We start from the raw sequence: 20,505 nt of genomic DNA, 5'->3' as shown, positions 1-20,505 counted from the left end.
GATCCGCTTGCTGGATCCTTTTAAAAGCCTATCAGAGATAGCATCACCTGGGAAATGGGCAGCCCCAGATCTGAGGGCATCGGGTAAGGGAAGACTGCGTTGTTTGAACAGGTGCCAAGTCACATTGCTTGTGCCGTGCGGCAGAATGGGAAGGAAGTATTGGAGGTGAATCTCCAATCCACAATAAAAAAAATATTACTGCATTGATATAAAAGAATTAACATCCAAATGCCTAAAGCTATCCTCCATCTTCCCCAAGCTTAACCAAACAATGCAAAGAAGGCCCAGGGAAGCGTCAGGCTCGCCCCTCAGCCATGGCCTGATGTCAGTTGACTCTCAGCCATCCCCCTTAGCATCAGTCAGGGCCAGAGATAAAATGGGAATTGGGTGGAGTCCACAGACCTTCCGTCAGGCTCTTATTTTGAAACAGATGGTTATAGGTGCAGTGGGCAAACGATCCATCACCCCAGACAAAGAAACTACCAAAAAACAGAATTTCTCCCAGGAGAGTCTCACCTACCCATGCTCGGGACAGAGTTCTCCAGCCAGATCCAAAGGAATCCAGGAACCAAGAAATCAACTCAACTGAAACACTCCTGATCCTTTCACAGTTGAGATCTGGGGCTCCTGGCTGCCAGTGAAAAGCCCCCCCCCCCACACACACAGTGCCTGCTTTTAATGGTTAAAGAAGAATGATTTATTGCTTTCAGTGCTAAAAATGTTGCCCTCTTTTTATGGCATTTCTTGTAATGTCTATGACGACCCTAGGAATAGATTTGACATTGAAGCTAAGATTCTGTGCAGTTCAGAAAACCCCCAAATCCCATTCCTGGCTGACCCTGACCCTCCCAGGAGTCCCCACGTGGCCTATTTTGGATGCAGGTAAGTGCAGGGTGCATGCAGAGGCTTGGGGGGGGGGCAAAAAACGGGCCTACCAGAAGTTCGGGAAGGGCCTCCGGAGCCTGGGGAGGCATTTTCATCCTCCCAGAGGCTCGAGGAAAGTCTCCGGAGCCTGGGGAGGGCAACAACACACACCCCGGCCATGGTGCAGGAAGCCGACTAGGCCACGCCTACCATGGCCACGCCCACCCAGCAACCCTGCAGAGAACCCCTTGGTAAAAATTTTGAAGCCCACCCCTGGCCTTTGTCAAGGAAGGCTCTGAAAAACCCCTCCTGTAAAGAAGCCCTAAAGATATACCAGAGGCAGCTAATTGCTGTAGGAACCTGATGGCCCTCCTGGATAGGGGTCATGCTTGGCCTCTGCTTTGGGATCAAGCTAAGTGGGAGCCGGGCTTTCCCATGGCCGGCCTTCTTGCACTTGGTGGGGCCTGGAACGCTCCGGCCAGATCACGGAGCTGGCAGATGCCTGGGCAGCCAAGGCAGGGAGGGGCCCGGTGGCTTCCTCATAAACGGTCACGGCATCAAGATGGACAGAGGGAGCTTGACCAAAGCCAAAATGAATCAGGTTAAGGGTCAAGAGCAGCTGGACTTAATTACCGACTCATTTGCACTTTAGGAAGGCTTCCTGCGTGTCACAGGCTCCGTTGCTGTCGAAGAGACAGAGCAAGGGCACTGCTGAGCAGCTGAGCAGGCGCTCCACATAAGGAGGCTGAAAATCAAGATCAATATTTAATGCCAGTCCTTCCAAAGCAGCATGTCTCCACCTCAGCCACCTGAAGATACATGGGCTTCACCTCCCAGAGTTCCCCAGCCATCGTGAGGTTGAGAAGCCCTCCTCTAAAGATGCGGAGATGCTTGCAAAGTCTGCGAAGAGGCTCCTCGCTGCTCCTGTGGTTCTCAGAGGGGAGGCCTTTCCTTGTGGTGCCTTCCGGGAGGAAAGGGCCAAGAGAGATCCGGGGCTGAATCATCTACTGATTCAGCCTTGTGATTAACGTGCCGGGTTCCTTCACAGGTGGATTTGCAGCCCTGTTGTGCAACTTTCTCTGGCTCACGCAGAAGAAGCATTTCTCGTTTGTTCAGCTCATGGATTTTCTCTCCTGGCAGGCCTCCAAGTCACGTCCAAGCACCGTGATCTCATTTGAATGACCCCTCTGGTGTGCTGGCTCTGGACTCCAGCCTGAATTTCACGTGTCTTCCCCATGTATGCTTTCTGATGTCCAACATTTCTGCAGGGTTTTTCCACAGAAAATAGAACACAATGGGCAACCTTGACACATGTGGGGAAAAGTGGATCTGCCCACAAAACCCTACCAGTGAAAGCACCCGAGGCCCTCCCCTCAGGAGACCACCGGCTGCAGTTGAAAGTTGTTTGTATTATTGTGGTTCTCCCGCTCAGTTTTGGTCTAAGGAGCTCAGGGCAGCCCTCACCCCTCGCGAAGGACCTGCCCGGGGTCAACCAGGGAATGCCATCACATGGGAAGGCTTATGCTGAACCCCCATAAATCTCGCTGGATCAGGTCCACGTGGGTAACCAGGAATGGGGGCTGCGCCTGGTGCAGCCTTTACGTATGGGTCAGGCCATCGTCCAAGCGACCCTCTGAGGCTAACCTTGGGGAGGACAAGAAATTTTCCAAAACTCTTTCTGGCTGCCCAGCAGCTCTTCTCAAAGTCACCTTCACAAAGAGTGTGCGCATGTGTGAGATTAATGGAGGTGTGGCAAAAACTTGCAGATACATGCGCATGCCTCTGAGGGTGCTGAGGCTGGGACATTTGTGTTACCCTGATCCACTCCCCAGCAATTACGCTGCAGCCTCGGGGCCAGAAGAAAACTCACACGTTTCACCCTGACTTGGGGCCCTGAGGAAGCAGGAAAGCCGGCTCAGGCACTGGCACTGGGCCAGCCCGATGGACACTCCTGTCCGGAGAAGCACATTTGTGTCCTTGATTAATGGCTGTTTCTTGTTTCAGCTAATACGGTTTATTTCATTCTTCTGTTTTTCCTTCTTCCTGGTGCCAATAAATCTAGAGTCATATTGTGGGCATATAAACACACTTCCCGCCTGGACTACTGCAATGCTCTCTACATGGGGCTCCCCCTGGGGTGCACCCGGAGGCTCCAGCTGGTCCAGAACACGGCCGCGCGGGGGATTATGGGGGCGACGAGGCGCTCCCATGTGACACCTCTCCTGCGCGAGCTGCACTGGCTTCCGGTGGTCTTCCAGGTGCGCTTCAAGGTGTTGGTGACCACCTTTAAAGCGCTCCATGGCTTAGGGCCGGGGTACTTACGAGACCGCCTTCTGCCACCAATAGCCTCCCACTGGCCAGTACGTTCGCACAGAGTGGGCCTCCTCAGGGTGCCGTCCGCCAGACAATGTCGGCTGGCGACCCCCAGGGGGAGAGCCTTCTCTGTGACGGCGCCCACCCTCTGGAACAACCTTCCCCCAGAGTTACGTACAATAACAGACCTCCGGATTTTTCGTCGGGCCCTGAAAACCTATTTATTTCAACTAGCTGGGCTGGCCTGAGTTAAATTTTAAATTGATTTTAAATTGGGTTATTTTAATTTATGGCCAAAATATTTAATTATTTTAATACTGTTTTTAAATTTTGTATGCTTTGTTTTTATCTTGGCTGTGCACCGCCCTGAGTCCTATTTGGAGAAGGGCGGTATAGAAATTTAATTAATAAATAATAAATAAATAATATAAATACAATAAAGGAAGAAAGGAACCCTCTTCCACTTAAATTCTGAAAATACAGCCTGGACATCGGTGACTGAATTATACTGAATTTTCTCCCTGCATTGTTTCCCCTCCTGGCTCACTCCAAGTGGCAAATTGTGAACACTGATAACATCAGCTAGCAAGTCCTCTGGCCATGCTGGTCAGAATGATGGGAGTTGTAGTCCAGTTCTTCTGGAAAATGACCTGGAGAAGACTACAGGGGACACTGTGCATGAGAGATCAATTTTCACGGATTCCATAAAACGCTCCAGGGAAATTAATTTTATTTGCCAAAGAAAGACATTTGGCATTTTTTGTACTATGTTTTAAAACATTTCCATACCGTTTCCTGTAAAGTATCTCAAACCTATTTACAATCGGGTTTGAGAACAAGAGTAAGAGGTCTGTAAGGAAAACCACTGAACGCAAAACAGGGACAAAATGTAGGTGAAAGAAAGAAGAGTCGCCTTGCCAGGAAGGCTGAGGGGACCGAGGGCCACAGAACCCGACGGGAGAGTCTGGAAGAGAGCCTTTCAGAAGAATGCTGTGGCAGTGATCTACCGGAGATGCTATTTATTTTGGTCCATAACCAGATAGAGCAGAGCAAATATAAATTAACTGCAGCAGAGAGAGGAAAAACAAACAAATATCCCCAGAGGCTAAGAGGAGGAGGAGGATTTGGTCACGTTCAGGAGCCCGTTGCTTTTACACGTCCACAGTGGATACACAGAACTTGGCTAGTTTCTCTTTGTGAAGTTTTTTAAATGTTGTAAGTCACCTTTGTGTGAGTTGGGTGACTATAAAAATTTGTTTAATAAAATTTATCAAACAGTTCTGGAAAGGGGGCAGCCAGGAAGCCAGAGCGGGCAGTGGGTCAGCAGCCACTCCTGCGCACGGAAGCTTTTGGCCCTCTGGAGGTTAGGGTTACTCTAACAGCATCCTGGAAGGGCACCTCAAGTTTCCCAGGTAAGCGCATCTTCTGAAGCCGCCCCAGAGGCAGAAAAAGGGATTGTCCCAAGTGCAGCACCTGGACTGGCCACAGCTGCCTCACAGCCTCTTTGTTTTCGCCCCATTCCTATTCCTGGGAATCTAACACTGCAATTTGATGGTTTTCTGTTTTAATGGTATGTTTGAATAACCGCACTGCTAAATTGCTTCTATTTTCCAGGACACTTTTCCAAATTTGAGTTTGGGTACACTGGCGACACAAATAAAACCGGATTGTTGCTGCAAAACTAGTCAGGGACAGAGCAAAAGGAACAGGCACACATCAGTTGCTGACAGGGAAATGAGAGTTCTGGGGAAAAGAGCAGAAAGGGCAGATTCCAGAATAGCAAAGTGGGAGCTGCAGTCAAAAGGCCCTGCCAGGCCTGGTCCCAGCACAAAGAGAAGCTGAAGGAGGGAGAGAAATGGGTTGGGGTCTTTCGGAGACTTGCACAGCAATTAAGTGTGAAGAGAACCACAGGCTCTCTGGGCACAAGGCAGCTTTGCTCGCGTGTTGGGATGAAGGGAAAGATCTAGAAGGAAATCTGGGGGAAAAGGCACAGCCTGGGACACAAAGGAAAACACCTACAAAACTTTTCCATCCTTTGCGGGCCCACGGAAACTGCAGACAAGGCAGGGAGCAGCAGAAAGAGCTGCAGGAGACTGAAAGAAAAGGGCAGGGAAATGTACCCCCCCACCCCCGTTTGCAGGTGTGCAGGTGGTGTCCCGGGCTGCACACACCCCGCCGGCCAAAAAGCAACGGCTCTTCCCGATGAAGATTCGGATTAGGGACAACACAACAGGCCCTGAAGTGGCCCAATCTCCGCACAGCTGCCCAGGAAAAGGTGGCACCACGAAAGGAACAAAAATGGGGGGGGGGAGGTGGAGGAGGTCCCCGGACGCTGAGCTGGCTCCCCTCCAGATGCTCCAGGGGTTTGTGGGGCACAAAAGTCCCGTCAATGGCTTGGAATGCGGAGCGGAGCGATCCGTCGGGGAAAGCCCCGAAAGGCAAGGAAGCGAAGGCTGCGGGTGATGGGTTGGGGAGTGCGGCCCCTGCAGGGGGAGGGCGGCAGAGGGGCGGCTCCCGGGGCCATCCGGGGGGCCGGTCGTCGGCTGACATCACGGCTCGGGGCGAGGGCGGAGGCGCCGGGCAGGCAGAGCGAGGCTCGCAGCTCGGGCAGCGCACAGGTGCCAACGGACGCCGAGATGCCCGCCTTGCCCGCCGCCCTGCTCGCCCTCCTGCTCCACGCTCACCTCTGCAGGCCGGCCCCGCTGAACGGTAATGCCTGCCTTGGCGGGGAGGGTCTTTCTGGGGCTGGGAGGCGACCCTAACCCAGCCCTGGCTTCTTCCCCGTGCCAGCCGGTGCAGCCCCCCCTTCCATCGCTGCGGCTCGCGCTGCCTCCCCCTGGCAAGGCCCTGCAGGTGTTTGGGGGCTTCGGCTCTGAGCCCCCCGCCGCGCCAGGGAAGAGAGCGGAGAAACCGCTCAGACCGGACCGCCGTTTGCCCGGAGATTATTGCCGAGGTTTAGTTCCGGCTTCGGATGATGGTTTCGGGAACCTCCCAGGGGATCGCTGGGGAGGGCGACGTCGAGGCTACCAGCTAGAAGCCGGAGAAAGACAAGGCAAATCTCCGGCGGGGGGGGTCTTGAGAGACCACTGCAAGGGGGGAGACCCTCCTCTGCAGAGACCCTCCCCTTCCGTTCAGGCCAAGCAGGTGCCGCGCGCTCCCCTCCCGCCGTGGGTCAGGACCTCCATGTCCAGGGCAGTCGGCGAAACCGCCTCCAAAGGAGGAAACTCGGTCAGGGCTTGTTTGGAAAGAAGTCCCTAAGCCGAGATTGGTGAAGCGTGCAAAAGCGGCCTCAGAAGGCATGGTGGCATCCTTCGAGCAGAGTCCCAGAGACCCCAAGAGACCCCCGGAGGGTCTTAATAACCTGTAGACGTTGGCCAGGAAGGAAGAACTCAGGATAGGGTCCTTCCCCCCCCCCCCGTTTTTCAGCAGAGCTGAGAGTCCTGAAACAAGGGGGGGGGGAAGGAGGGGAGCGAGACCACCTGAAGAGTCTCCCTCCCAGACCTGCCTGCAAGAGAAGGCTTGACCTTCCTCGTGCACGCCAGGCCCGGTGCCACACGAGACCTTCCTGGCACGGTTTCTGAGCAGAACCCCAAGGGGAGGAGGACTGAAGCACAGCGAAGTCTGGTTAAAGGCAAATTGGAAATCTGTCCCGATTCCAAAGAGAGACCCGTGAAGGGAAGAGCTGTGGGGGGGAGGCCGAGGGAGCAGGTGGGCTCAGCAGACAAAGGGCAGGGGGACAAGACCCCCAAGACGCTCCAGGAACTCTTTGGTTCAGTGAATGGGAGTAATCTGATCTGTCTATTTGGGTCTGGGTTGAGGCGCAAGCAACCTGCTGGCTGCTTCTCCGACTCCCTCTTCCTCCAAAGGGACATTTCCAGAGCTGAGGTTGCTTCCAGAGATCTGCGCACACAGACCTTGCGCCCTGCTTAAATGGGAGGACCTGCCTGGGGGCAGCTTCTGAAAGGATGGTGGCCATCTAATTTCCAAAATCAGGTTTATTCACTAAACAATGTTTTCAGGGAAAAAAGAAAAAGAAAGACCCTCCAGGCACAAGAGTTCTGCTGCAAATATTCCCTCACGGTTTTATTCCCTTTCTGGTTTTGTATAATAGGGGCAAGCTTAATGCTGCTTTAACATGAAGCTCATGTCCCTTTCATTTTCCTTCCAGGATCAAAGTGGTCCTACATCGGTAAGTCCCCACTTTAATTCATTAGATTAAATCATATTTGGTGGCTCCAAGTCTGATTAGATCCAGGGAGGTTTGTAGCCGAATCTACTTGGTGCCACAATCTGCACAAATCTTCCATTCCTTCATATAAACTTGCCATTGTGGGATCAAATGGAGGGGAGCGGGGAGGGCTCCGTAACTGAGTCTGGCTAAGCCACAGCAATCACTTTGGGAAACCCACTAAGATGCTTTTGGCTAGCCTGTGGTTGAGTGTGTTGTGGGAACCGAGGAGTTATTTTAATATGTTGGGTGAACCAGATTACCATGCTAAGCATCATTGGGTTACCTGTTGCATGTTAAGAGACCAGATCGGTTCTCTTTTCCTACCCGGGTTTTGTGATGGGTGAGCCCAACCACCAGGTCTCACAGAAGGTGGCATTTGTGTCACGTGGGGCTACCATGTAGGTCCCTACCAGGTGAACCAGTTGGGTGAATCTGCCTGCAGAATCCACCAGGTGGGTGACATGAGCTGCTGCCTGGTGACAGGTGAATTAAGACTGGTCTGGATGGAGCATGTCGGAGCCTGGGGCTTCTCTAGACCACCTTGGACAGTATAGGCTGGGGTTTGAGCGCATGAATGTGGGGAACTAACACAATCCCCACCTTGTCTCAGGACCCCACAGGGAAGACACTAAGATGTCTTCCAGGTCTAGCTCTGGAGCAGGGAGGGTGTTCCATAGATTGCAGCCATCTCTAATGCGCACAGAGCTTTGGGGCCACACTTGAGAAAGGGGCTTCCCCTCTTAGCCCAGAAGCTACCAGTTATCCAATTCAGATTTCACCTGCATGCATCTATCACCTCCCCTTCCGTAGACAGCCTGTAAAGCAAACCCTTTCAGGGGAACAATGTAAGTCTGGGCGATTGCTCCTTGCTTCTCCCACTGGGGACCCCAGGTTCATCTGAATGACCCTGCATTGTGACCCAAGTGCAGCTGAAGATAGTGTGGTTGTCCGGAGGAGACGCCAGTTGAAGTTCAGCAGGGGCTCCTGGCTAGTAAAAGAAGGTCACTCCCAAGTCAGATCCGAACGCGTCTTTCCCTGCAGCTCACATAAGAAACTGTGTAGCCTTAAAAGAAGGAGCTTCCTGTAAAAAAAGGGTTTGTGCAGGAACATACAATTCTTAGAAATGGCATGACTAGGTATCTCCCAGTTCAACGATGAATCAATGCCGAAAGTGCAGAATATGCAACTCTGCTGATGAGGCAAGATAGAAACTGTTTGCTCCTCAGATTTTTTCTTGCCCAAAGAACTCAGATGCCAGGCTTTTCTCTTGATCCTCCCGTTTTATCCTGACCACCATCTCCCTCAGACGTGGGTAAGGCTAAGAGATGGGCGGGGGGGGATTTGAAAGTGGATCTTCCCATTTCTTTCCCCTGGCTTCTTCTCAAGTACCTGATTGTTACTCAGTCCAGGGGGGTCTTTGTGCTGGCTGCCAGTTGCAGGGTCTTCATTGTCTGCTTGAAGCCCTGGTGCCTGCTGGCCTACTGTGGCAGGGGGTGGAGGCTGGGAAGGGACCCATGGGATGATATCTTGACTTGACCTTCTGGAGGTTTTGCTATCCCAGGTCCTGATGGAGAAAAAGTGTGGCCAAAGAAGTACCCCTTTTGTGGAGGAGTCTTCCAGTCTCCCATTGACTTCCACAATGACATCCTCCACTACGACTCCACCCTTCTGCCAGTGGAACTGGAAGGCTACAATGTCTCTTCTGATGTCAAGTTCCTCTTGACCAATAATGGGCATTCAGGTAACAGCAGCTAACAGTGATGGAGGAGGGAGATTCTGAGGGAACCTGAAGGGCCATGAGCATGAGTAATCAAGCCATATCATTGACCTCCAGATGTTCTTCAAAGGCCATGCTAGCTAGGGATCACAGCATTGATGTTCACACATCTGGAGGCACAAAGCTGGGGTAGCCTGGTTTTCAACATTTGAGCCTTAAAGAAAGTCCATCACTGGCATTGTCCAAAGTTGAGGTATTTCCTGGGCACCTAACGCTGCCATGCTTCCCCTCCATCTTCTCCCTCCTCTCTTCTTCTGTAGTAAAAATGAATCTCTCTTCAGCCATGCGCATCCGGAATTTCTCCTTCCAGTACTCGGCAGCGCAACTCCACTTACACTGGGGAAATCGGAACAAGCAGGAAGGATCCGAGCACACGATCAGCGGGAGGCATTTTGCTGCTGAAGTAAGATAATCCGGCCCTTTGGTGTAATGCCTGTCTCTGCACTTAAGGCCAGGCCAGGAAACAGGGCATCCGTTTTCCAAAGGTGGAGATGGTTTTCCTTTCTGTGGGATCCAGCAGGCCATTGCACGAGACCTGTTCACGGTTTCCATCTTGAACAGAACAGCTGCTGTGGCTTGTTGGGTTGAGATAGCAGCTGGCTTCCTCCTAGTGCCCTCCAGATGCCTTGGGGTTCGGTTGCCGTGGCCCCCGGCTTCCTTCCTCAGATGTCCAAAGTCAATGAACAGGAGAGGCTGTCCAGGCAGCAGCGTTTCTCAGCCTGGACAACCTGAGGATGGGTGGACTTCAACTTCCAGAACTCTGCTGGCTGTGGAATTCTGGGAGTTGAAGTCCACCCATCTTCAGGTTGCCCAGATTGAGAAACACTGCCCCATAGGTGCTCCCTTATCCTTTTCTTTCTCTTCTTCTCTCCATGCCATCTTGAGCACCCTTTGACCAATACAGAATCCTGGGGGCTTTCCCCAACCTTTGTCCTTCAAAAACCTGCATTGACCTTCACTCTTTTCCCTGATTTGTTCCTTCCTCCAACAAGCTTCCCATTTGCAAACAGCTAATCGTCAGATAAGCAAATCCAAGAACAGCCTTTTTCCCCTCCTCCACTTACGAATTGTTGCATGGGATAAAATTAGCAGACAAACAGCAGGGAGACAGAGACTCCTGTTCTCTAGCCTGGGAAGTCATCTTGATCAGCTGGTCCATTTTGTGTCTCTGGTTGCATCATTCCAGTTTTCATGGGCGTCCCGGAGAATGGCCTCCCTAGGACCCCGACACAATGGGCAAGTCCAGCCACAAATTGTCATTATCCTCAATTCCTCCAATTCATAGCCACAACATTGTTTCATGTCTCAGACTAATTATAAGTCTAGGGAAGGCCTGGGATGCTCCAAGTCACAATTTAAGGTCATTGAAAAAGACAAAAGACCTCAGCTCAGGGCTCAGGCAAGGGAATTGGGAGGCCTGGCTGCAAAGGCCCTGGTTCTCCCAGCTATTAAGCCTTAGAAATCGCAGTGACCATTTCCTTCTCCCTTTGCAGCTGCATATTGTCCATTACAACTCTGACCGGTATCTAGATCTGAAATCAGCAGTTGACAAGCCCAGCGGGTTGGCAGTCTTGGCAATCCTGGTCGAGGTAAGACTTGCTTCTTCCCTGGTGGTTTCAGGTGACTCTTCCTGCCAGGACTTCTTGATAGTCCAAAGCACATCCTTTCCATGGGTGAAACTGGCCCTTCCTTCCTGTCCTGCTGAAGGGACCCTGGTCCTTCTCTACGTGGTTTCATAGACGCGACCGTGAAGCCACCAGCTGAATGTTTGAGTGTAGGCAAGGATATGATGCAGCGCAAGATATGATTATTATTCTAGCAAGAGCAGCTGAGGACTCTCTGAAAGCGGATGTGAAGTCAGGAGGGTATATTTGCCCTGAAATAAAATCACTGCTGCCCACAAAATTGGCTGTTCTTTTTCTCAACAAATGGAGGCATAAATCAAAGTGCTGGACGAGATCAAAAGGATTCGGCTTCCCAGACAGAAACCCAAATGCCTCTCCTGGGTCACTTCACAATCAGTTGCGGAGCCCCTGAATTTGCACCCATGTGAATGCCCAAGGGGCTTTTCCTGCAGGATTGTGCCCTGCAGTTTAGATGCCCCGCTCCTGCCCTGAGGCCCACCGGTGGCCACGCGTGTGCTTGGCAGGGACTGCAAGGTTATTCCAATAGGAAATTACCCCTGTCCGTTTCGTTGCAGGAGGGAGATTTCAATCCATCCTTTGAAAAGATCTTCAGCCATTTTCAACATGTGAAATACAAAGGTAGGAAAGAATTTGTGACTGAGAAGAAAGCCCTGAGCAGCCAAGAGAAGATACTCAGTTCCTATAAGGGCGATTAATCCCTTGCTTTTGATGTCAGGTTAATTTGCAATATAGACAGTTGCGGTATGTGTGTGTGTGTGTGTGTGTGTATCTGTAGATAGATAGATAGATAGATAGATAGATAGATAGATAGATAGATAGATAGATACACACACACATATACCAATCCGACTTACAAAATACAAGAATGAGGCAGCAGAGACTAAACTGTTTACAAGGAAGCTGCAGTCAAGACTGGGTATTTGCTGCCAGGGTTTGATCCTCACTCTGGTTGTCTGACTCACCGTCCTGATTTTCTCTGCCTAAATGATAGTAAACAAACTCTGAACTCCAGTCTTTGCCCAGATGACAAAAGCACCACCTCAGCCGCAGTGTTCAGCCACGTGCGGATTTTCAGCAGGGGCCACATGGACTGGCTGGGCCAACCTCGTCTTTACAACAAAACATCTGGGGTTTTTGGCTGGATGTAACCCCCACCCCCACCCCCTGCCAGGGCTGGCTGTGGAAAGCCCTGACTAAGTTGGCCGAATTGAATTATCTGAAAGTTTAAAGAAAAGGGCAAGATAAATATTTAGGGAATGTTCCATCCAGAATCAAAATTGACAAGATGCAATTCACTGCTTCAGTCCAGCTGATGAAGCGGCTGCTTTCTTTCAGATCAGGAAGCGATTGTTCCAGGTTTCAACGTCCGAGATTTGCTCCCAGAGAGACTGGACGACTACTACCGCTACGAAGGGTCTTTGACCACACCCCCATGCTACCCAAGTGTCCTCTGGACAGTTTTCCGAAAACCCGTAGAAGTTTCAGTGGAACAGGCAAGTTCCATAAAGCACAAATTACATTCAGGGAACAGAAGCAATTTCACAGGTAACGCAGGGAAAAATAATTCCCTCCAGTGCTTTCCAGGCCGATCCTGTAACAGATGTTTCTTCTTTTCAGGATTTAATTCCCCAAAAATAAAACCATCCGAGTTAATTTAACTGGGAGCCATAGAATGAATATATTGTATAATTGCAGCACCCTTTCTACTTTCCACAATCCATTCCCTTCATAAGAATCAGACCAATTCAGATTCTTCTTAACTCTAGATTTTTGCAGAATTAAGAAAAACAGCCTTTTTATACAGTTGTTTCCACTGCAATCAATGGTCCAAGCACCTCACCCTGTAAGCCGTGGCAACCTTCACCTGGGGAAAAGACACTTGCCTGCCCCTCTCCTTCTGCAGGTGCCTTTGCTAACCGGAGAAACTTTCTTCACAGCTGCTGGCACTGGAAACCACCCTCTACTGTACTGAGTCAAACGACCCGGCCCCTCTTGAAATGGTGGACAACTTCCGAAGAGTTCAGGAATTTGACGAGAGGATGGTTTCCGTCTCCTTCCGACAAGGTAGGCCAGAGAAAATGCTCCCTACCAAGAGGATTTATCATGACGATGGCGGCTTAGGCTGACTTGAATGAGAGGCAAAGTTGGGATAGACTCACCCCAAAGGTGCTTTTGCCAAAAGGCAGCTGGACTTTCTTGGGGGGTTTTCTTTGAAAACATTTTGCTTCTCATCCAAGAAGCTTCTTCGGTTTGGACAGTTAGAATGGCAGAAGCTTCTTGGATGAGAAGCAAAATGTTTTAAAAGAAAAAAAAGTGTGAAGGTCCATTTGCCTTTTGGAAAAAGCCCCTTGGGGACCACCGTAACCCAGGTGATTGAGAATCTTGGGTTGGATTTAGTTTACAGGCCAAGTGGGCAAGATTGGCACCCCGGGGGCAGCCATGTGGGAGGCTACACAGCACAGTCCACCCTGCTGTGTCTGCAAGGGCTGGTAATTATACCGTAGTCTTTCTCTAAAAATACGGATTCCAACTTCAGCTTCAAAACAACAACATCTGCATAGAATCACAAGGTACTTTTGGATGAATTTGGAAATGAACAAAGCGGTTAGAGCAACCTTAGAATTAAAGGTGCCCAGATGGAAGGCTGCCCCCCAGGCTGCCTCAAGAGTCCTTGGTCATCAGAGGTCCTTCAGAAAATTTGATAAAACCAGGAATAAAATTCGGGGGTGGGGGTGGATGGGGGTGTCCCACATAGGCTGGGTAGATTTCATTTACATATAAGGAAAAATGTATTCATTTCCCTCCAATGCTGCTTTTTAAAACAGTCCCAGTCACTGATTCTGTTATAACACGGGAGTTGTGAGGAAGAGCGGGGGAGGGATCTGTAAACATTTTATAACAAGATATTATTTCAGAGGGCAGTAAAATATTGACACCTGCTTTGGAGGATTTGAGAGTCTGAGCAAAATTCGGTATGGAGACTGAAGTCTTATTATGGTTTGTTGTACATTGGGAGGGGCACTTAAGAGAAAAGAGCTACCCAAGGAACAAAACTTGATAGTTAAAGGGATGCATCTCAGCTCTCTGCATCGATCAGACCAGTATTCCTCAACTGGGTCAACTTTAAGATGTGTGGACTCCAACTCCCAGAATTCCCCAGCCAGCCTTGGGGAATTCTGGGAGTTGAAGTCCACAGGTCTTAAAGTTGACCCAGCTGAGAAACACTGGAGTAGATCTTAAATGAGATAGACTCTTCCCTCCTAAGTTGCTGGATCTAGCACATTTCTTCCTAGACCTATAGCCTGCCCTGTCTCCCCGGGGTCACCAAGGCCACCACTTAGTCCTTAGCAGCAGCACCGGGACAATCTCTTGTGCATCTCAAAGAAATCCCAACTTTCCCTTGCAGGGAGACTCTCTCTGGGGAGGTTCAAAGGATCAGACGAAGCCCTGCAAGAGGTTGAGTTTGACACGTAAACAGCAGGAAAGGCTCATCACGCTGGGTTGCCCAAATCCACCGTCATGGGTGCAAAAATTAGCCATCTAATGGGGGAGTGGAAGCTCTAACCGCTCAAGCCTCAAGCCTCTTAGTTGGTGTTGCAGGACTGACCCAGCAGTAGCCTTTGTTCAAAACAAAACAAAACAAAACAAAAGAGCCCAAGCATGGAAGAAACGGGAGGAAAACACAGGAAGGTTGCGATAGCTAGACCTGTGCAGTGATGAATAAGCAGTGATGAAGCCAGGTTTTTTTGAGATGGGCAGGAAGACTATATAAATAGCCCCCACTTCAGCCGTCTACAAGTGATGCTGAGCAGATTAGGCTAAGAGGGATGGGACTGATTTTGGAGTTACTTCTTTTTAAGGGTACACCAAGATCAGATTTTCTGGGGAATTCTGGCAGTTGAAGTTCACCCATTTTCAAGTGGCCAAAGTTGAGAAACACTGATTTTCTAGGCCTACAACATAGAGTGAGCCAACCTGGGTAGCACAGGCACGCAATGGGTCAGAAGTGAATTATAGTCCCTCCCAAGAGAGGCTTGTTGGCAAAACAGACTGGAAATCTTAGGGTTGCACGTATGTTGTAATTTACAAAACAAAAGAGCAACAAAGATGGCTAATTTTTTTTCTTGAAACAAGTTTGAATATATCTGTATATAGAAATATAGTGATGTTTATACAAGCAATAACTGGTTTGAACAGCCGAGGGGCAGACGCCGGGATTATTGTATTCTTTTCTATTTTTGCAATGCTCACAAATTGCAATAAATTCTGCTCTAAGCTTAGCCTTGTACAGAGTATTTCCTTTAAGTATCACAGGCTGTGATGAAAACCTTCCTGGGCTGAGCACTGATGGCTGTCCTAATTGTGTTATACACACCTGGCACACTGTGTAAGTGGAATTAGACAGCTGCTGCACAGCCTGTAGAAAATGTTGCAGAGGCCATCTGGGAGGAGGCGAGGTGATCTTGTAAGAGCAGGGTTCTCCTGCGTGGGAGAGGAAAGGCGAGGTGGCAGCTTTGATCGGCAACGTTTTTGATTCCTCCTGAGATTCCTCTGCTTAAGACGCTGCACAAACACACCCAGCACACATGCAAGGCTGAGAGAGGGAGGGAGGGAGGGAGGGAGGGGAGGGGAAAAGCTGCATTTTGTCATATTTTAAAAGTCCCAGACTTTTAAAATTATAGAGCTTTGTCAGGGAGGCAAACCTGAACCCAGGGCAGCAGCTCTCACCCAAGTCCAAATCAGCCACGGAGCTCTGGGGAAAAGCAGAAGGGCTGGGCCCAAACATTTTCGGGGAAAGGACAGGCAGATGAGCTTCAGGGAGTACCCTGAGTATCCCTTCCGGGAAGGGATCCCTTCCCCAACTAGCCGCTCAAGAGACTGGCTTAAGGAAGGACGTCCCCTTCTCATCTGATAAGCCAGGTCTGTCTGTGTTTTATCTGGAGTCTCAGAGCAGCCAGCAAGGCTCCTATTTAAGCCCCCGATATCAGGAGGATCCGTTCTATTTGCTCACGTGCGTCCCAGATAAACTGACTTTTTGGCCCAAACTGGAATCCAACCAAAGCCACCTCCCTCCCGCGCTGCTGAACTTGGCTTGGAGTGACTCCCTGGCACCGTGTCCAGCATGATTCTGCAGTGATGTCCTCTCCCCAAGAACGCCAGGCACCTTCTGGATTCTGGTCCACCCTTTTCCAAGGACAGGTGGGAGGTGAGAACCAGCTCTGGAACTTCTGAGACCCAGGGGAGGTTTTGGTGCCAGGACAACACCCACAGCGTTCCCAGTGCTGTGTGCCTCCGACTGGTTTCTGCTTGCCTTGGCAAGCCACTTCTTTGTTTTAAAAGCACTGGGTAAGAACAAACCCTGAAGACGCTGGCATTGACCAGCTTCCCAGGGTCTCTCCGTCCTGCATTGGCCGTAAGGCAGCTTTTAAGGAGTGACTGTGGAGACCTCATTATTTATTTAATCCGAAAGAACTGGCTTGAAAAACCCAAGAAAAAAGAACTGGAAACAGATGAGGCCAGCTCAGCAAAGGGTGGCACTTCGAATTAGAGCATGTAGAAGGGGCACCGTGGCTATAAGCGGGACTAAAAAAATGGAGAAATGGAAAAAATCCAAACAGATCCAATAGTTTTATGCCCCAGAGGTGGCTGAAATTTGGGAATATGGTTTCTGCTCTGCAGTTGACTACGCTGTGGGTTTCCTTTCCAGTAAGTGCTACAGCAAACCAGGCAGCGAGGCAGGATTCTTGCAATGGGGTCTCATAGGCTAGTGGAGAAACACTTGAGCTATGAAGACATCACTTCCAGGTTCACCTGTCCCGGGTGCTGGTGGGGCTTCCCAGGCAGGACGTGCCCAAGAGCCTTGGCCACCCAGATCAGTGGCTGCTTTGGTGTGGCCGAGGGTCTTGGGCTGGTCCTGGCTGGGAAGCCCCACCGACCACAGGGACAGATCCTGGAAGTGATGTCCTCATAGTTCAGTGTTCCTAAAACTTGGGAGCTCAAAGATGTGTGGACTTCAAGTCCCAGAATTCACCAGCTTCTAGGAAAACAAGAGAAACCTGGCTGGGTGGCCAAGAAGATGACCCAGCTGTCCTCCATTTCTACCTTTGCCAGTTTGTCAACAGCTGCCCTTCTCTCTCCTGCCAGGATTGGCACTGAGTGAAATGTCTCCTTCCTGCCATTCAGAGGCCAGGAGTGTCATTACTCTCAGAGTTGTCTTTGTCCTGAGTCATTTCAGTGACACCGTTGTGATTTTGCATTTATATTTTGCTTCTCCCTTTTCTCAAGATCCAGCTCCAGGTGAAGGCGGCCCAGGTATGTTTGTCTCAAGAGTGCTTGGCACAAAGTACCCTCCTCAGTTCTTCAGTGGGCTTTCCATCTCTTCCATCTGCAACTGCAATTGCTCTGATAACAACTGGAATCTACTGACCTCTTGATCTTCTCCTGCCTGTCTCCTCTCCAAGATAACCTCCTGTCCTGCAAGTAATATTAACCTTACTAATTCAGAATCAACCTATTGGAAACGGTTAAGCAGCATGTCTTTGGTTCTAGACCTTCACAAACTACAAAAGTTTCTTCTTAGATATCATTTGCATGGTCTAAAGACAGGTGGCCTAGCACACACACACACACACACACACACACACATCCTTCTTATAATGAGAGCGCTGAGCAAATGATTCAGTCACACAATTTCACTAGCCATTTCATTTGATTTCACCTGGGAAAATGTTCCAGCAAAGCTACTTATCTCATTGGGGTTTTACTTCAAGAGCTAATTACAGCACCTGGCCCAAGGAGGAAAGTTCTCCTATCAACAAGACTTACTAAAATGTTTTTTCCTCCAACCGCCTGACCCCACCGCAGGTTTTGTCCTCTTTGTGGTGTTAGCCAGTGTCCTTGGCATCGTCTTTGTCACCATGGTAGCCTTCTGGCTGCTTCGAAGGAAGAGGTAAGACTTCTGCTCCACTCCCCCTTTTGTGGGGGTCCTGGCTCCCCCGTTAACCCCTTTCTGCCTCCTGAGCAGACCTGATCCCCCTGGGCCTTGAACTATCCAGAAGAAAAGTGTTCTTTATGGAGCCCCTGGCCTTCCTACCCTTTCCTGGGTCTGAAAGCAACCTCACTGCTTGCTGTTTGGACATCTGCTCGTGCTGATGCTGTTTCAGGCTCCAAAGGAGGCCGAGGACAGATGGAGGCATCTGGTCAGCCTTTGCATCAGGAATGGTATCATCCTCAGCTTAGATTAAGGGTATCCAAGCATGGCAACTAAGACTTGTGGACTTGAACTCCCAGATTTGAAGTCGAGGACCACAGGTTTTACAAGTTCAAAGTTGAACAATCCTTAGATTGTTGTTCTTCCAAGCAGAAGTTGGGAGAAAGCATCAGGTGCCAGACTACCTGGCCAGAAGGGACAATTCCCACCTCCAGAGAGAAACACCAAAGTCCACTCATCATGAGTTTTTCCAAGCAGGTCACCTGATCAAAAGGGACCCCAACTGTGGTGTGAATACATGTGGCACATGTATTTGCACTCAAACGTAGAAAAGCCCTTTTGATTGCCTTCTTATTGTCTCCCCCTTCGGCCACTCCAGCTCAGGAAATAACAGCCCCCCCCCACCTCCGGGACATAATTGCTGATGCCCAGCTCCTCTCGCAACCTTGGCTAACTCCAGGCTTCTCTTTCCCAGCCTCCAAAGGGCCAAGGAAGAGAAAGGGGTAATCTACAAGCCCGCGGTCACCAAGGAGGAAGAGGAGGAGGAGGAGGAGATCTCCAAAGCTTAAACCTCTGCAGCGCTCAAGTTTTACATATCCTTAACAGCTGGATGAGCCAAGTGTTGCTCTCTCGCTCTCTCTCTCTCTATTTATTGGCCAAGTTGGGTTTTTGGATCCCTTGAGTGCAAAGAGAAGACGGCTCTTCTCCCTTGTGTACAGGATTTTAATGGGCGGAGACAAAGCTCTCCCTCCAAAGAATCAAATAAATTCTAGGAGAGGTTCTGGCCTTTGCTTAAGATTATAGCATCTAAATGTGACATTTATGAATAATCATAATAATCTGCCTCAGAAAAGCTACTGTTTATCTACTGAATAGCTGAATTTCCTTCCTGCTCCCATAAAATAATTACTGCTGATATAAGGAATAGATCACTAGGATACTTAAGTGTTCATGTTAACGTCTTAAAGCATGGGTCTCCAAACTTGGCCACTTTAAGACTTGTGGGCTTCAACAGTCCCCAGCATGGCTGGCTGAGTTGAAGTCCTCAAATCTTAAAGTGGCCAAGTTTGCAAAGCCATCGTTCTGTTCTCTTTGAAGCCCTACTGATTTTAGCAGGAATTACTTGTCTTTTTAATCTCTTCTATTTAAGTCTAAAATAAGCTATATTAAACATGACTTCTAAGAAATGTATGGGGCTTATTATCCCATGATATAAAATTGTGGCTCTGTGCTGTACTTGGGTCCCTGGAACTGAAGACCAAGCAACTCAGGTTTTAAGAATTGTGCCAGGCTGAAGGCAGCTACTCCAGAGAACAAGCAAAAGGAAGATCAAATGAAATACTCTAATACTATCTACTCTGAAATTAGGGGGAACTAATATTATTGGAGGGCTCCATACATTGTTTCCTTCCTACAGTGACTTATAAGGAATTTGCAGGTTTGAAGAGTCTATTATGATGAAAGTGTCCTACACATAATGTGCAATTTTATGTATCATCATACAATAAATATTTTTATTAAGACCTTTGAGTTTGTGTCTCTCTCACACATACAAATGTACTGAGAAACGCCAAGTGAAATTCTATTCTTGGTTGAAGGCCAGACTATATTTACACTTTGCATTTTCTGAACTATCCATCAAGTTCTCCAGCACTCGTAAAGCACAACAGAGACTTTTAACATCAGAATTGTTAGGTAAAGGTACCAAAATAGTCACCTAAGGGTTTCAGACCACATCTTGGATCTCAGTGAGAAAAGAAAGGTAAAGTTCTCCAACACAACTACACCCTTGGCTGTAGCCACCTCCAGAATAAGTACCTTCCAACTCTCTCCAGAATTACCCAAAATTCAGGGATCTGCATGAAATCAGGATACATGTTTCTCAAGGGGTGGGTAAAAGCCACTGTTCCCCTGGCTCATTTCAAAGCAAGTCGGTGCATTTTACTTGGCAAGAGTGCCAAAGAAGCTGGGCTGCCCCACTGGACATTTTATATGAAGACAGCTCCTTTATTCCACAAGGTGGGACATTCAGCCGTGTAAGGTGAAGCACAAGCCTTTTCAAATCCAACCAGCAAAAAGGAAGCAAGGCAACTGCAGATTGAAGGACAGGTAGGTCTCTAGGCCAGTATCTCTCCACCTTGGCAACTTTAAGATGGGTGGATTTCAACTTCCAGAATTCCCCAGCCACCTCTAGGGAATTACTCAGCCTGCGGTTCACATGCCTTAAAGAAAAACTTTGGTCCAGACAAATACAGGCTTCGCAGTCCTTTTCCCCCTAGCCAAGGTTTAAAATATGCATCTGCGTTTTTATAAGGATTTAACTAACGTAGAGCACAATAATATTAATAATGATTAGGAAGTCTTGTGGAAACTAACCACGATTCACATTTGGAGCAGGCAGAAAACCAAGGGGCAAAGAAGTTGAAAGAAAAGGGAGGAAAGAGGAGCCCAGGGTGGTGAGCAG

At 49.4% G+C, this 20,505-nt stretch overlaps 1 protein-coding gene across 2 annotated transcripts; it reads left to right on the top strand.

Annotated features, from left to right (window-relative positions):
• Positions 1–5,720: 5,720 nt before the first annotated feature.
• CA12 (carbonic anhydrase 12) lies at positions 5,721–19,564 on the top strand. Of its 2 annotated transcripts, XM_034409358.3 has the most exons (11): positions 5,721–5,886; positions 7,346–7,366; positions 8,970–9,149; positions 9,446–9,588; positions 10,679–10,774; positions 11,386–11,449; positions 12,167–12,324; positions 12,769–12,895; positions 17,117–17,143; positions 17,696–17,780; positions 18,517–19,564. In XM_034409358.3, the coding sequence occupies exons 1-11, from the start codon at positions 5,814–5,816 to the stop codon at positions 18,608–18,610; spliced, it is 1,068 nt and encodes a 355-aa protein (XP_034265249.2). In that variant the 5' UTR covers positions 5,721–5,813; the 3' UTR covers positions 18,611–19,564. The 2 variants fall into 2 exon arrangements, with proteins under 2 accessions (XP_034265249.2, XP_034265250.2); XM_034409359.2 differs by lacking the exons at positions 17,117–17,143; positions 17,696–17,780; positions 18,517–19,564 and adding an exon at positions 14,238–15,111 and having other exon boundaries at positions 5,734–5,886.
• The last annotated feature ends 941 nt before the right edge of the window (positions 19,565–20,505 follow it).

The sequence above is a fragment of the Pantherophis guttatus genome, chromosome 13, assembly GCF_059756535.1.
Source record: "Pantherophis guttatus breed Tessera chromosome 13, ASM5975653v1, whole genome shotgun sequence".
Taxonomy (NCBI): domain Eukaryota; kingdom Metazoa; phylum Chordata; class Lepidosauria; order Squamata; family Colubridae; genus Pantherophis; species Pantherophis guttatus.
Note: the sequence above shows the minus strand (reverse complement) of the source record. Positions and strands in the feature narration are given on the sequence as shown.

Bases quoted from the DNA above. Each gene is read 5' to 3' on its own strand.
- CA12 (XM_034409358.3), top strand. From the start codon at position 5,814: ATGCCCGCCTTGCCCGCCGCCCTGCTCGCCCTCCTGCTCCACGCTCAC. The intron at 7,367-8,969 runs GTAAGTCCCCAC...TTGCTATCCCAG, and splicing joins ATCAAAGTGGTCCTACATCG to GTCCTGATGGAGAAAAAGTG. The intron at 10,775-11,385 runs GTAAGACTTGCT...GTTTCGTTGCAG, and splicing joins TCTTGGCAATCCTGGTCGAG to GAGGGAGATTTCAATCCATC.